The sequence below is a fragment of the Pecten maximus genome, chromosome 3, assembly GCF_902652985.1.
Source record: "Pecten maximus chromosome 3, xPecMax1.1, whole genome shotgun sequence".
In the NCBI taxonomy this organism is placed as follows: Eukaryota; Metazoa; Mollusca; class Bivalvia; order Pectinida; family Pectinidae; genus Pecten; species Pecten maximus.
Genome location: NC_047017.1, coordinates 39,317,806 through 39,333,801, shown reverse-complemented (window position 1 = coordinate 39,333,801; position 15,996 = coordinate 39,317,806). Strand labels below are relative to the sequence as shown.

At 35.5% G+C, this 15,996-nt stretch overlaps 1 protein-coding gene across 2 annotated transcripts; it reads left to right on the top strand.

Annotated features, from left to right (window-relative positions):
- Positions 1 to 1,796: 1,796 nt before the first annotated feature.
- On the top strand, positions 1,797 to 15,047 carry LOC117324134 (peroxiredoxin-5, mitochondrial-like). Of its 2 annotated transcripts, none has more exons than XM_033879803.1 (6): positions 1,797 to 1,895; positions 9,791 to 9,925; positions 10,073 to 10,204; positions 10,531 to 10,569; positions 11,382 to 11,437; positions 13,545 to 15,047. In XM_033879803.1, exons 1-6 carry the CDS (start codon positions 1,884 to 1,886, stop codon positions 13,648 to 13,650), a joined length of 480 nt encoding a protein of 159 aa, XP_033735694.1. In that variant the 5' UTR covers positions 1,797 to 1,883; the 3' UTR covers positions 13,651 to 15,047. The 2 variants fall into 2 exon arrangements, with proteins under 2 accessions (XP_033735694.1, XP_033735693.1); XM_033879802.1 differs by having other exon boundaries at positions 1,847 to 2,106.
- The last annotated feature ends 949 nt before the right edge of the window (positions 15,048 to 15,996 follow it).

Here is a 15,996-nt window from a genome sequence, read left to right as displayed (position 1 = left end):
CCCACTGCAAGTTAATTGAATAAATTGTTAGAAAAACGTCACTTGATAAATGTACTGTTTGGTGATAATGAATAAACTTGTACATTATTAATAAAATTAGCTCATTATTGTTCCACTGATAAAGTTACTACCTGGTAATTTCGTCCAGATTAGATAATTACCATGCAAACTACAACGACGTAATAAAATGTGTTTCCTCCAACCTCCCCCCCCCCCCCCCCCCCCCCCCCCCTCCTAAAAAAATGTTAAAAAAATATATCGTACCTTGGCTTAAGTATTTATAAGGCCAAGGTAATATATATTTTACGATTAAGCATGCGATTGTATTACAATAGTTTACTAATCTATAATGCAACATTTTGATTAAAAACATCATAATCATGTCCACAAGTACCTGTGGTGAAGGTGGGTGCGTTTGAATTTGATTAAATGCTTCACGATTAAACGTTGTCATGAACATATACAGAACAAGGATATGTGGTGAAAAAAGGTCATACGTGTAAATAGGTTTCAGGACAGGCCACCAAAATCGTATTATTTGTAAAACCGTATTTTAGAATTAGATTGTGGTTAGACATCGTAGTTATCGACCAGGACCCTTCTCACCTGTATTATTTGTAAAACCGTATTTTAGAATTAGATTGTGGTTAGACATCGTAGTTATCGACCAGGACCCTTCTCACCTGTATTAAGTGTCAACAATCTGTGTGGGAACCCACCTGTATGTGGGACGTGTCCAGATAATAGACGGGGAAGTAAAGGTGATATAGAAGTCGAGAATAAGTTATCAGGCCACCAACAGCAGGGTGCATTCATACACTGTTTTGTAACACATAAATCATGTATTTTCTTTAGTGATTTTTAATATATATGTAAACAAGACCATCATCAAATAGTATAGTAAAACTGATATTTTTACATCAATTGTATAATTTATCTATATCTTTCAGATTTTACTTTTATGAACTTTCTTATACAGTGAATGCTTCGTGTGATTTTGGTACATCTAGGTATTACATCAATGCATACTTCATATATTACTCAGAAAGAAGGAATTTTGCTATTTTGCTATCAACAGCTTTGGTCATTTAAGGTTGTCAATAGGAGTTGTAGACTTTAGTGCCAATATCTCTCCATTACTGGCCTCGCGCTGGCTGATACAGATCATTTTCCAAAAATTTGGAACCCCCCCCCCCCTCAGCTAAGCCTCTGGATCCGCCACTGTCGATCTAAACACCTCGTTTAGCGTCTGATTCACTATTACCAGCCAGAGTACATGTACTTAGTCGTGAAATTAAAAAAGAAATGAAAAGGTAAAGAGTAGTCTAGTTATAGGCGTGTAAACACGTAATATTTCATTCTTATGAGAAAAAATATATAAGTATTATGTTAGAATATTTGAGACATAGCAGTGTACATTATACAATCGAATTATTATATTTTAGTGTTTTGTTAGCTGTGAATTACAATATTTTTTCTTCTCGTATGTGTGCGACGAAATACAATTCAACCACCCCGACTGATTTATTATTGTTTTAATCTAAATTTGAAATTAGTAAAAAGTCTAAAAAAAATCGTAGGATATCTGGATTTTCAAATTATTCAATCTGAAATTTTTAATTGTCATCTAAGGACAATAAAATAAATAATTAAAATGAAGAGAAATCAAGAGATTGGTTGGCACGCGCTTTTCCTTCCACAAGCATTTGGCGTTTGAGCCATATGTGGTTAATGCAAGGTGTTTACCAACGTAAACAGTAGGTAGTTATTTATCAACGTGATATATAGGCCTATGGTCGGGATGTCAATAGAAGCCGGGGAATGTCGAGATCAAACTTCCTGTCTGCTGCAGTGGCCAATTTACACTTAAGTGTCCGGAATTTATGTACAGAACGGTAAAATCTGATTTTATGTTAGTCTCTCCTTAATTCGTCTCTCTTTTGACCTACAACTAGGCTATTCAGGTGTGAGAAGGAGTGATATAATCTGTATCTAGGCCTATAGGAGAAAATGAGCGTTGCGTGTCTCCGAGTGAGAGCCGTGTGCCGAGCGGTGGTCCACGGCAGATACTTCAGTAGGACGAGCGCAGTCAACATGTCGGCTAAGGTAAGGACTGGTGAGAGGGGTAGGGCCGGGTCACCTTTCTTCATGGAGGCTACAGGATGCTTGTAAACCACACAGGTTACACAGTTGTTGGCAATGTTCTTCTATGCACCGAGGAAGAAAGTGTAAATTGTATGGGTTCAACAGCAAACGGTTGAAAGTTAGGGGTGTAACAGTTACCGCACCATGCGCTCAGAACAGTAGACAAGGTTTGGGCGGAATTTACTGTGGATTCATTTCCAGAACAGGCTACACGGTGTCTGACTATGTAACATTGTATGTCGATAGGTGGAAACACTTTACATGACATCCACAATACATGTGCCAGCCAAAATGTATTTATCATTGCAGTGACTTTGTGTCCGCCATGTTATCTGTTACGTAATTGACCACGTGTCTATATCGTCTATTGTCCCTATGTTCTACTTTCGGTTTGATCGAACACACAATTTAGATGTTAAACCGTGTAAGACAAAATTCAGTAAAATGTGTGTATTTGTGTTTTAACAGGTAAAGCACCTGTTCATATGTACATTTACTATGAAAGGCCGTTCATGTCAAATGTTATGTTTAACACGTTAAATGTGTTTAACGTGTTAAATGCTAACGCGTTTAATGTAATACAGTATATAGACTCAAGAAGAGGAGTGTGTATTTTAATACATGAATACTGCAATATAATGTAAATATAAAGGAAATATACTCTTTATCTACCTGTTACAGCCTGGTCATACTCTGTAATCTACTGGTGTTCCCATATCTGTTGGAAAATCCAACCCAATGTAAGGAACGCACTGATGTTGATTAAAATTTTAAATGAAACACATTCCATATATATTTTAATCCTCTGTACATGTACAAACCTGTTATTATTTATAGAAACATCTGTTGAATACTCTTTTCATGTCTCTGAGGAAATATTAATGAAACTTTCCTATATCCCCAGGCACCACAGTTAGTCTCCTGACAAATCAATGATTGGGGTGACTTTTATAAAGCTTATTTATAACCTCATCAAAATTTTCCATTCACAAAGATACAAGGTTTTTCAGTGCATTATATCAACAATGCACCTCGGAAACAAGTCCAGATTTTATTTTACCTGCATGATTCAATTTAGCTTGAAATCTGACAAATCACACTCTCACTGTCCTAAGGCATAGGGCTATAGTGAACACATAATGCCATAGTCATAGGTATGATACTTAATCTTGAGTTCAATGTCCAGGGATCAGTTGCTCTCAGAAAATAGATGTTTGTTTTTGTAATGATATAAACTATTGACAGAAAAAAATCACATTTCTGTTTGAAAGGAATGTTTATGTAAAATGCAATCTAAACTGTTATCAGACCTAATAGGATAATTTTTGAAGCTGTGTAACCCAAACTTATGGCATGTACACTGTATGTGCTTGTTCATTGATCTTGCGGAATCCTGTTCACGATCAGCTATCAATGACTTGCAATAAATATAAGTGGGAAAAACTTCCTTGTTGTTGACTTTGATCAAACTGGCAGCCATGTTCTGTTGATCCTGAATAAGTCTAGATCTGGCATTGAAAGTTATATTAAATACATTACCGTATTTGACCTAATAAGGGCGCAGGGCGCGGGTAATTGACAGTTGGGGCGCCCTTATTAAGATTAGTTATTCTGAAGTTTTATGTAACAGACTATACCTTATAGCAGAATAACCAAGGCTGTGGAAACAGTAAAATATTCCAGATGAAGATATCTGTTCATTATCATATATTAAGCTTAAAACATCACTTGAATATTCCTGTAAACTTGTAAACCATGCCAGCTGAGCTTTAGACCAGAGAACGTGTGTTCCACCATTTATGTTTAAATGGAACTCTTTTGTGTTCTATTTATAGACAAAGATGATTTCCCAAATCATATCAGACGTCGTTTTCTTTGACCTAATAATTGATTTACAATGTCTTTTACTAGCTTTTCTGTTCTTAACAATAGTTAGTTAACAACAAGAATGAAGTCTTTAACTTTATCTTCAAATAAAGAAAGTTATTATTTGTATGTGTGTTTAGTTTGGAGTGCTCTTTGCACTGACATGTCATCTGTAGGAATAGACAAAAAGTGGCAAAAACTTGTGCTCCAGTTATTTTATTTGCTGAAGAAAATTGAAAAGATAATGTAGCAAAACATTTCACATGAATTATTTTTGAACACCATTTTGACACTCAGTTAAAGATTTATTTCCTTGAAAAAAGGTAGGGGCGCCCTTATTAGGGCAGGCTCCCTTATTAGGTCTTACGGTATGTGTGAAAAACATATATAGATCTGCATATTTACCAGCAGATTTATCATGTATGTATTTTGAAAAATGATTATTTTAAACACAAACAGTCTTGTTTGTAAGCTTTCGAAAACATCTGTTTCCTTTGTTAAGCATATGATACGATTCAAGGGCAAATGTTAATAACAGTTCATTAATTGGTAGTATAAGTGTATAATAATTACTACATTTCATAAATTGGTAGTATTTTAAGTGTATAATTATTACTGAAGTATGATTGGGATTATAACTTACTTTAATATATATATACAAGTCAGCAAGACAGCAATATTAGGGATTGAGACGGTACAGACATATACAGACTCTAGTGATCCCTAATTATATGTTTGGGATGTAACGGTACAGACAGTAATATGTTTGGGATGTGACAGATTGAGACGGTACAGACAGTAATATGTTTGGGATGTGACGGTACAGACAGTAATATGTTTGGGACGTGACGGTACAGACAGTAATATGTTTGGGATGTGACAGATTGAGACGGTACAGACAGTAATATGTTTGGGATGTGACGGTACAGACAGTAATATATTTGGGACGTGACGGTACAGACAGTAATATGTTTGGGATGTAACGGATTGAGACGGTACAGACAGTAATATGTTTGGGATGTGACGGTACAGACAGTAATATGTTTGGGATGTGATGGTACAGACAGTAATATGTTTGGGATGTGACGGTACAGACAGTAATATGTTTGGGATGTGATGGTACAGACAGTAAGATGTAACGGTACAGACAGTAATATGTTTGGGATGTAACGGTACAGACAGTAATATGTTTGGGACGTTACAGATTGAGACTGTAGAGACAGTAATATGTTTGGGACGTTACAGATTGAGACTGTAGAGACAGTAATATGTTTGGGACGTTACAGATTGAGATGGTACAGACAGTAATATGTTTGGGATGTGACGGTACAGACAGTAATATGTTTGGGATGTGACGGATTGAGATGGTACAGACAGTAATATGTTTGGGATGTGACGGTACAGACAGTAATATGTTTGGGACGTGACGGTACAGACAGTAATATGTTTGGGATGTAACGGATTGAGATGGTACAGACAGTAATATGTTTGGGATGTGACGGTACAGACAGTAATATGTTTGGGATGTGATGGTACAGACAGTAATATGTTTGGGATGTGACGGATTGAGACTGTAGAGACAGTAATATGTTTGGGATGTGACGGTACAGACAGTAATATGTTTGGGATGTGACGGATTGAGAATGTAGAGACAGTAATATGTTTGGGATGTGACGGTACAGACAGTAATATGTTTGGGATGTGACGGATTGAGACGGTACAGACAGTAATATGTTTGGGATGTGACGGTACAGACAGTAATATGTTTGGGATGTGACGGTACAGACATTAATATGTTTGGGATGTGACGGATTGAGACGGTACAGACAGTAATATGTTTGGGATGTGACGGTACAGACAGTAATATGTTTGGGATGTGACGGTACAGACAGTAATATGTTTGGGATGTAACGGATTGAGATGGTACAGACAGTAATATGTTTGGGATGTGACGGTACAGACATGCAGTAATATGTTTGGGACGTGACGGTACAGACAGTAATATGTTTGGGATGTAACAGATTGAGATGGTACAGACAGTAATATGTTTGGGACGTGACGGTACAGACAGTAATATGTTTGGGATGTAACGGATTGAGATGGTACAGACAGTAATATGTTTGGGATGTAACGGTACAGACAGTAATATGTTTGGGATGTGACGGTACAGACAGTAATATGTTTGGGATGTGACGGATTGAGACGGTACAGACAGTAATATGTTTGGGATGTAACGGTACAGACAGTAATATGTTTGGGATGTAACGGATTGAGATGGTACAGACAGCAATATGTTTGGGATATGACGGTACAGACAGTAATATGTTTGGGATGTGACGGTACAGACAGTAATATGTTTGGGATGTGACGGATTGAGACGGTACAGACAGTAATATGTTTGGGACGTGACGGTACAGACAGTAATATGTTTGGGATGTAACGGATTGAGATGGTACAGACAGTAATATGTTTGGGATGTAACGGTACAGACAGTAATATGTTTGGGATGTGACGGTACAGACAGTAATATGTTTGGGATGTGACGGATTGAGACGGTACAGACAGTAATATGTTTGGGATGTAACGGTACAGACAGTAATATGTTTGGGATGTAACGGATTGAGATGGTACAGACAGCAATATGTTTGGGATATGACGGTACAGACAGTAATATGTTTGGGATGTGACGGTACAGACAGTAATATGTTTGGGATGTGACGGTACAGACAGTAATATGTTTGGGATGTGACGGATTGAGACGGTACAGACAGTAATATGTTTGGGATGTAACGGTACAGACAGTAATATGTTTGGGATGTAACGGATTGAGATGGTACAGACAGCAATATGTTTGGGATATGACGGTACAGACAGTAATATGTTTGGGATGTGACGGTACAGACAGTAATATGTTTGGGATGTTACGGATTGAGACGGTACAGACAGTAATATGTTTGGGATGTGACGGTACAGACAGTAATATGTTTGGGATGTGACGGTACAGACAGTAATATGTTTGGGATGTAACGGATTGAGATGGTACAGACAGTAATATGTTTGGGATGTGACGGTACAGACAGTAATATGTTTGGGATGTGACGGTACAGACAGTAATATGTTTGGGATGTTACGGATTGAGACGGTACAGACAGTAATAAGTTTGGGATCTCAGGTCTCAAGTACAATCCTACATGCAATTTTACAGGGATTATTATTACATTGATCCGTGTACAATCAATATATTGTTCCTCATGTGAACTCATAGCTGCACGTATGCACCTGGTAAGCGTGAGGCAAGATGTCAACGAAGACCACAAGGTCATTGCATGTGGTCGTAGCAGGCGATAGAGGATCAAACCATCTGTAGCATTCTCGTGTAGACATACATGTGGGTACATAAATCACAATTTCCGGAACACTTCCGTATCTTTCATTCAGAAAAGAGAAATCAATGTATTGTATTTATTTGTCATTTGAAGATTGTTTTTGAACTATCATAAGGACAATGAAAATGTCTGTCTTGTCTTTTCAGGTCAAGCACTGATCATATTTGTATAAAGGTCAAATTACACCTGTGGTCACTTCCCAATTCATGCATTTAATTAGCTATCAATTTTAGGTCAGTCCTTTGGCTTCTGGAATATCATTGATGCACAATCAGTAGTCTTGACTTTCATTCAGCTTAAAATTGTCATCAAAATCTTGACAATTACAATAATGTCAGTGAAAATATATTACTGTACGTTTTTTTTTTATTCACCTGTTCAACCTGAGTCTTTTCCCAGAAAACTGAGCATGATTTTTACACATGATAATCAAAGACCATATGACATTCATATATCTGTCATAATTAAAAATGCACCATATACAGGTAACAATGATATACAGTGTACTTTCAATCATTTTTTCCCTTGTTCTTTTTCCCCTTTCAATTAGATATGATTACTATCTTATAATAAGTATTTCTTTGTAATAATAAGATTGAACTATTTATTACGTGAATAATTTCGTAGGTGAAGACTGCATATATGAGAACCGCCGATATGATTAATTGACTTTGGTGATATTGTGAACTTTATCCGTGCTTTCTAGGATTATACTGATTTGTGCTTTATTATTCAATCAGTTTCACTATTATACATGATTTGTTTTACTTGAACTATTAAAATGTGATTTAAAGTGTTTTGTTTTTAATCGTTTTCTCTTAAGTACATTATATATACCTGTTATATATTACAATGAAACAGGTAACGTTGACTTAAACGTATTGATAATGTGACCTTTCAATGTAAAGGTTAAAATTGAACAAACGTATTTTCTGTTTTATTTATAAAACATAATAATTATGATAAAGTGTGAAATTTTTAACAATGAAAGATATAGAAAAATGAATTATTTTCAGTAATTTATGAAAATTTGAGTTATTTTATTTTAATTTTTTAATATAATAAAAGTATTTGTGATACATATACATTTCGTATACATTATCTACAAACTGATAACAGCATGTAGCACATGCACAGGTAATACCGGTAACACAGGTAACCTGAGAATCAAGTACTTCTCCAAAACAGGCTATAACTTACCTGTAATTAGTGCCTATTGTTCTCTATTGTTCCTACCCCCAATGTTAAAATAGGATATGTTGGCTGAGTGGGAAGACACCCTGTGTGGGACCCAGTCATTGTAGTTTGTTCGTAACGCCCCACTGGTTTACAGTCAGAAATACAATACCTTAGATTTCAATGTAAGGACACATTCCTAGGTTTTGCCTCAAGGATTCTGAATACCTGAAATCGTACACTCGGTTACAACCACAGGATTATTTAGCCTTTGTATAATAAAACTCGTCAAACTTTTCTTTGATGAGAATTTCACTACAGACAACAATTATCCTGTATACTGTAAGTTGCTGACAAAGGATGTTAATTATGATCTTGGTCATTATATTGAAGACTTAACAGGTCACACTGACAGAATCTGTTGATTTCTGTTGGTGAGATCTAAAGACAACACCAGGGTGGTAGTTGCCAGTAGCCTTCCACCAATATAATGTCATAGTACTGAAAAGTTTGCGAAGGGACTTAAAACTGACCTTGTTAAAACTATTGACCTTGACATGTATGACTAATTAAAGGTAGAAGGATAAAACCAGTTGTTTTGAAAAGCCATTTTCCAAGTAACAGCTTGGTTTTTAAATCATTTTACTTTACACAAATTATGAAATTTCAAAGTAAATGATGCTGGTTTCGATACATGTTGTAGGACCCTTGTATGTAAGCATAACCGGAAACAGCTATTTTTGATTGCCTTTAAGTGTGGGAAGAGTTATAATGTAGGTCATACAGATTATTACACCACAACAATTACTAGAACTCTCGTCCTGCTGGGAAAGAATCTTGATATAAAACTAAAGTACATCATGTCCAACTGTACTCTGAACTGGTACTGATAACACCATAAAAAAATAATCTCAGGTCTGAACAAGAATTTGATAACACCAGCTCTTACTGAAAAATGTTCAATATAATGTATAACGGTAGTATCATTAGGACTTTGGTTGGCTTATTTTGCTTAAAATGGAAGTGGTCTTGTGCTATGTTCATGGGGTCCTGTTGTGTTCCCCTCAGGATACTGTTTACCTGTTAGGTATAATTTTCTCTGTTACCATGTAACAGTGTTATAATTCAGTTTTCTCTGTTGCTAGGTAACAATGTAATAATTCAGTTTTCTCTGTTGCTAGGTAACAATGTAATAATTCAGTTTTCTCTGTTTCTAGGTAGGTGACAGTCTCCCTGTAGTGGATCTGTTTGAGGATACCCCAGACAACAAGGTTAACACCAAGGATGCATTCACGAAAGGGAAACACATCATTTTCGGCGTACCTGGGGCCTTCACACCTGGCTGTTCCAAAGTAATCACAAATTCTTTCATTCACTCAATCAAAATTCTTTACTTCGTTCAGCCATCCTTTAGTGATCTTAAATTGAAATTTGTGTATTAAAAGTGCAGTGTTTTAGAGATGTCAAAATATGAATGTGTAATGTACAAATTATTTCAGACTCATCTGCCTGGCTACATTAAGGATTCTGAGAAATTGAAGGCCAAGGGTATATTATCTGTGACCTGTGTGTCTGTTAACGATCCTTTTGTCATGAAAGCCTGGGGTGAAAATCAAAAGGCGGCAGGCAAGGTAAGAAACCCAGTAGGATATGGCTTGGCTTGCTGGATTTAGGATTAGGGGTGTCGGATTTGCACTAGGTGTTGATTACATTATAAGTACTGTACCCTTGATAAATGTTGTTTGGTCATTTACGCTCTTGATTCCATATCTTAGTGATATATGAAGGATAAACCAACACCAAGATATTCTCAAGAATGTGTTGTAAGGTTCAGATGTATAATAAGATAAAGGATCCCAGAGGCGTTACTTGCTACTTTTGAGACTTAGTTGACGATACCATGACTCCTTATGTTATTTATGTGTATCTTACATTATGAATATTTCCTTTTTTCTAGGTCAGGATGTTAGCAGATACATGTGGAGACTTCACAAATGTAAGTGTTTTATACATTTACATTAACAAAAGGATTACCTGACAGTAAAACACTGTTGTTGTTCAGGTGAACTTATCTGTTTTAACTCTCCTGCTGGAGCTGTGCATACTGAGATGATGGGGAACCATGTTTGTTCAAATGAATGATCTTGACCTATTTAAAATTTCAAGATCACATGGCTCAGATGTGTTAAAATGTTTTAATGATTTCTGCTCTTTTGGTTAGCAATTTAATTCAAGTAAATGATCTTGACCTACTTTCAAAGTCACAAGAGTTAAATATATTCAAACATTTTAATTATTTAGGCGCATTAAGCAAAAGGCCTAGGGTCATGATAGTGGGCTATTAGCATAATGGAATGAAGGGCTAAAATTGTTTAGTTCAAAGACCTTGACCTTCTTTCAAGGTCACAGGATTGAATATTCTCAATAAGCAAGAGGTCAAGGTTCATGGTGTTAAGCAAGATGTATGAAGGAATGAAAGTTCGCCAATCTTTTTCAAATGAAAATATTTTGACTTGCCTACAAGGATTTTTTCTGAAATAGCGAAATGCCAAGGTTACAATATTATACATATGTCAGTTACTGAAAAGAAAGCTGATGAGTTTGGGTTCAGCACTCACATGTATTATTCTTTTAACAAAGAGTTCACATCACAGCTGCATATCAGATAAGTTGTACAGGCCAATAGGACAAGCCAATAAGGCCTCTTGTTTAAGTGGTTAAATACACAGCTGTCTAAATGATGTATTAAAACTAATTCTTTTGTTTGTAAAAAAATACTTGTATGTGCTAATACTTGTTTGTTTGCAGAAAATGGGTCTAACCTTGGACGTAGCAGCTATACTGGGTAATGCTAGATGTAAGAGGTAAGTGTCCTATAAACTCTAGCAGTCTTAGCGAGGGTCATTTATAACCTGATGTCACAGACAATGGAGTGTACATGTGACAGTTATAAATGGGGTCATGTGACAGTTATAGATAGGGTCATGTGACAGTTATAGATAGGGTCATGTGACAGTTATAGATAGGGTCATGTGCCAGTTATAGATAGGGTCATTTGACAGTTATAGAAAGGGTCATTCATAGTCTGGTATATCACAGACACTGAAGTGTACATGTGACAGTTGTATATAGAGTCATGTGACAGTTACAGATAGGGTCATGTGACAGTTGTACATAGGGTCATGTGACAGTTGTACATAGGGTCATGTGACAGTTGTACATAGGGTCATGTGACAGTTGTACATAGGGTTATGTGACAGTTACAGATAGGGTCATGTGACAGTTGTACATAGGGTCATGTGACAGTTGTACATAGGGTCATGTGACAGTTGTACATAGGGTCATGTGACAGTTGTACATAGGGTTATGTGACAATTGTAGATATGGTCATTAATAGCCTGGTATCACAGACACTGGAGTGTACATGTTACAGTTATAGATAGGGTCATTCATTGCCTTGATCATGTCACTGGAACTGGAGTGTACATTTTTTTTCTAGATTTTCCATGTTTTGACTATTAAAGTTTTTTATTACTATTTCTCATAAAACAATGAAAGACTTCTCCAGTTGCATATTATAGGCACTCCTATGTCCCTAGTTGTTGGGCATATATTGTTTGGGACTGACTAGAAAAACAAGATGGCTGCAAGGCAGCCATTTTGGATTTGATTCTTACAATATTAGATGAAATTGATTGCTGCCCATTTTTGATTTTGATATTTCATTAGTTCCCTACTGGTGTAACCTGGCAAACTATTGGTTTCTTCTCTTTCCAGTTTTTATGTATATAGAGAATACCAGAGTTTGTCAGCATCTTAGTCACTTCATTCCTTGGAGGATTTAGAAATACCGGGCGGCTTGGATAAATAAAATATTTTGCTTGGCCCCGTTGATTTCCACTTAACCGAGTTGTACTGTACTTGTTTTTATTGTTCCTCATTAGTATTGGACAGAATAGATCATTCCCAGGGTTCCCTCTATTTTAATTTTGGGTATCAGGTATTAAATATTGAGACTAAGGTTGCAAGAACACTTTGACTTCCTGGTAATTTTGAGTCATAAATCCTAGTTTATCTTTGTTTATACCTTTGTATCTGAGTGACTTATTTTACACCTTTGTATCCCAGTCACCAGAATGGAATGATATTCACTCTTTAAAAGGACAGTTTAAGTTCAGATCATGATTTGTAAATGCTGTAAGTGAAATTCAAATATTTTGAAAATAAAATTGGTATGTATTGAATAAAGCTGTACTTTTCACCTTTATCTGAATTAAGCTTGCACCAATTATTGTGGTTACTTGATCATTTTTGCTGATTTGAAAATAATTTTCATGGATGCGACTCCAGATAAACCAGATAAATGGAATGTCTCGGTGCTGACTATGTTAAAACATACAAACATTACCTATAAAAGGAGGTAGCTGTTATTGCTGATGTCCACAAGAGTTATTCCTCCTTAGTCCAATTATCACTGAAATACAAAATCTTCACATTACCAAGAAATTGTCGGGGACATTTAACATTTGTTTTGCCCTTATGTCAGACATTATGTTCAGCTTCATATTTTTATTAAAAAAACCCAGCTGAATTACTAACTGATTTTGGACTAAATGTTTTTGGCAAAATCAACAAAATTCATTTTCCCTAGCGATGACTTTACTAACAGTATGCTTTTACTCACAGGCACACTGTAGTGTATTGTTTTACTCACAGGTAATGTATTGTTATACTCACAGGTAATGTGTTGTTGTACTCACAGATAATGTATTGTTTTACTTACAGTTAGTCTGTTGTTTTACTAACAGTTAGTCTGTTGTTTTACTTACAGGTAATCTGTTGTTTTACTTACAGGTAATTTGTATTGCATACAGGTAATCTGTTGTTTTACTTACAGGTAGTCATTCTTGTGTATTATCATCAATATCATGTACATAAACCTGTGTTATTGAAGTGTAATCTATTTTACAGGTTTACTATGGTTGTGAATGACGGTATGATTGAGAAGCTGAATGTGGAACCCGATGGTACTGGGCTCACCTGCTCTCTGTCTACAAGCCTGTATGAAGAACTGTAACCGGATTCTGACAAAGACCTACTTGGTCCTGCAAGGTCTTGAAGGCTCTTGTTTACTTTTAACTCCATTTGCCATAGCTTTGCATTTATATTTGTGTGCAGTTGTGTATTTTATAGACATGTCAAAATAAAGAGAACAGTATTTGTTGGTGTTGGAATTTAAAAGAATATTTGTGAAGGAAAATTTTCATTTGTTTGAGTAGTTAATGAAGTATTGTCTTCAGTTTATTAGACTGCATAGCCAAGGTGAGAAGACAATTAAAGTGTAGCATACATTATTTTGAATTCACTACAGCTTTTCACAATTTATGTGAAGCATTTATGTGTTACAGATAACTGTCAGTATTAATATAGTTAATAAACAGCAATAGTACTAGATTATTTTTTATTGTTTGGCTGGAGAGAAGACAGTGCTTTGTATACACTGGATATCTTATATACTCTTCAAACTTAATTAATTCTTCATGGGAAACTTTCTTTGGTCACTGAAAAAAAACAACAACAAACAAACAAAAAAAACCCAGATCAAATATGTATAATGTAGGGCCTGTATTACATATTTGTCAGTGACTATGAATCTCACTCTCTGTTCATGTCAAAGATTATTGTAATGCTTTACCAAGTCGACTGACCTCACTAAGTTATTTTGATGTTGATAAACATGTGTAAAGATTCTTGAGAAATGCTCCTATAAACTAACTACATTATTTTGATAAACCTGTGCTATGGTTAAGAGTCAGCTGCTAAACTTATTGGAGTTGATTTAGTGTTAATAAGCCTGATCTAAGGAACTGCTATCAGAGAAATAAAAGTGTAGTTACAATAATATCAAGATCTATATATTAATGGTCCTGGAGCGCAGGTACTAGGCAGGTACTAGGCAGGTTTGCTACTCTCTACAAAGAAACTTGTTTACATTATCTGAGCACATTTACAAGTATTTACATAAGATGTGGCTAAAGTTAAATTTATTATATACATTTGTTTGCTTGGTAAAATCATGTGTACGCTTGTGTTTAAAATGTTTGGTTTGATGTATATGTAATCGGGGATCACGAAAGGAACGTAGACCTTTGTTGTACACAGTCTTCCTTTTGTATAAAACGTGATATTTTGGTCATTGTGTCGATGTTCAGGCATTAAAACAATATGAAGTACATGTACACCTAATAGTCAGTACACGAATTGTCTAATAAAGGATCCAAAAGTTGCCTCGCTTCATTGCATTGATGACATATACGCAAGAACGATATTAAAAATAATCTACATTTTGTTTTGAATAAAGACTTCTGGATGAGTCTAGGTTTTATCTGTGCTTGGGAATATATACACACAGTCATGTAGTGTACTGTTTATATGTGTGAAAAGAATAAAAAGAAAAGGAAATACTCAACTTTCTGTCGGAGATCTGTTTATTTTCTCACCATTATTTTTATTGATTTTAACATATTGAACATATTGAATTTGCCGATGAGATGTCCATATAAAAGAAATTCTAACAGGATTCGTTTGTAATGCGTATTTTGATTGGATAAGGACCATGTTTTAATCCGAGATAGACCCTCGATCAATGGTATTGATATATGCCTCACAGAAAACCATGATTTGAGAAATAGTTCGATCGGACGAAACTTTTTGAAAGATATGATAAAACATGTCTGACGTGGAATACTGGTATGTAATGAAACATAATTATGGTTATTGGTAAATAGCGACTTGGATACCAAACTAAGAAGGCAATACAGACTGATAGTATGAAATGCCATCAGCTAGAGTGTGGTATTTCATACTATCAGTCTGTATTGCCTTCTTAGTTTGGTATCCAAAAAAAAGTTGTCTGCACTCAAATACGAACATTGTTGAATAAATGGACTTTAGTATAGGTCTAATTGGCAAAAAGAGCTGTCTTTATATTTTGAATTGTTCTCACATAAAAATGAAATACACTTTTTATATAGTTGTTACGTGTTTGTAAGTGCACAAGATCAGGCTTCAAAAAGAGAGTATAGTTGTCAAGATTTTGTCTGAATTTATACATTTTTTAGCTGTTATTGACGGGTCATGCTGCCATCTGGTATAGGCTATTGACTGAAGCGCCACCTGTTGGCCAAATGAGAAAATGGTTTCCAAATGTCGAAAAGTTATGAGGAATTGATCATATTTGATGAATCAATCATTTTTAATGAAAAAGCTCTGTGGGCCAAAATCACTATATAGCTGCAACAGGTCCTTTCAGATTTCAGTCAATTTGACCCCATTTTGCCCCACCTCACAGACCCCATATAATTCAATTTTTCGTTACCTTTTGCCACGTAAGGTTTCTGTAAAATGTCATTGAAAATGGTTC

Coding starts and splice junctions, on each gene's coding strand:
- LOC117324134 (XM_033879802.1), top strand. CDS start 2,011: ATGAGCGTTGCGTGTCTCCGAGTGAGAGCCGTGTGCCGAGCGGTGGTC. Junction 2,107..9,790: donor CAGTCAACATGTCGGCTAAG/GTAAGGACTGGT, acceptor CTCTGTTTCTAG/GTAGGTGACAGTCTCCCTGT. Junction 11,438..13,544: donor GGTAATGCTAGATGTAAGAG/GTAAGTGTCCTA, acceptor TCTATTTTACAG/GTTTACTATGGTTGTGAATG.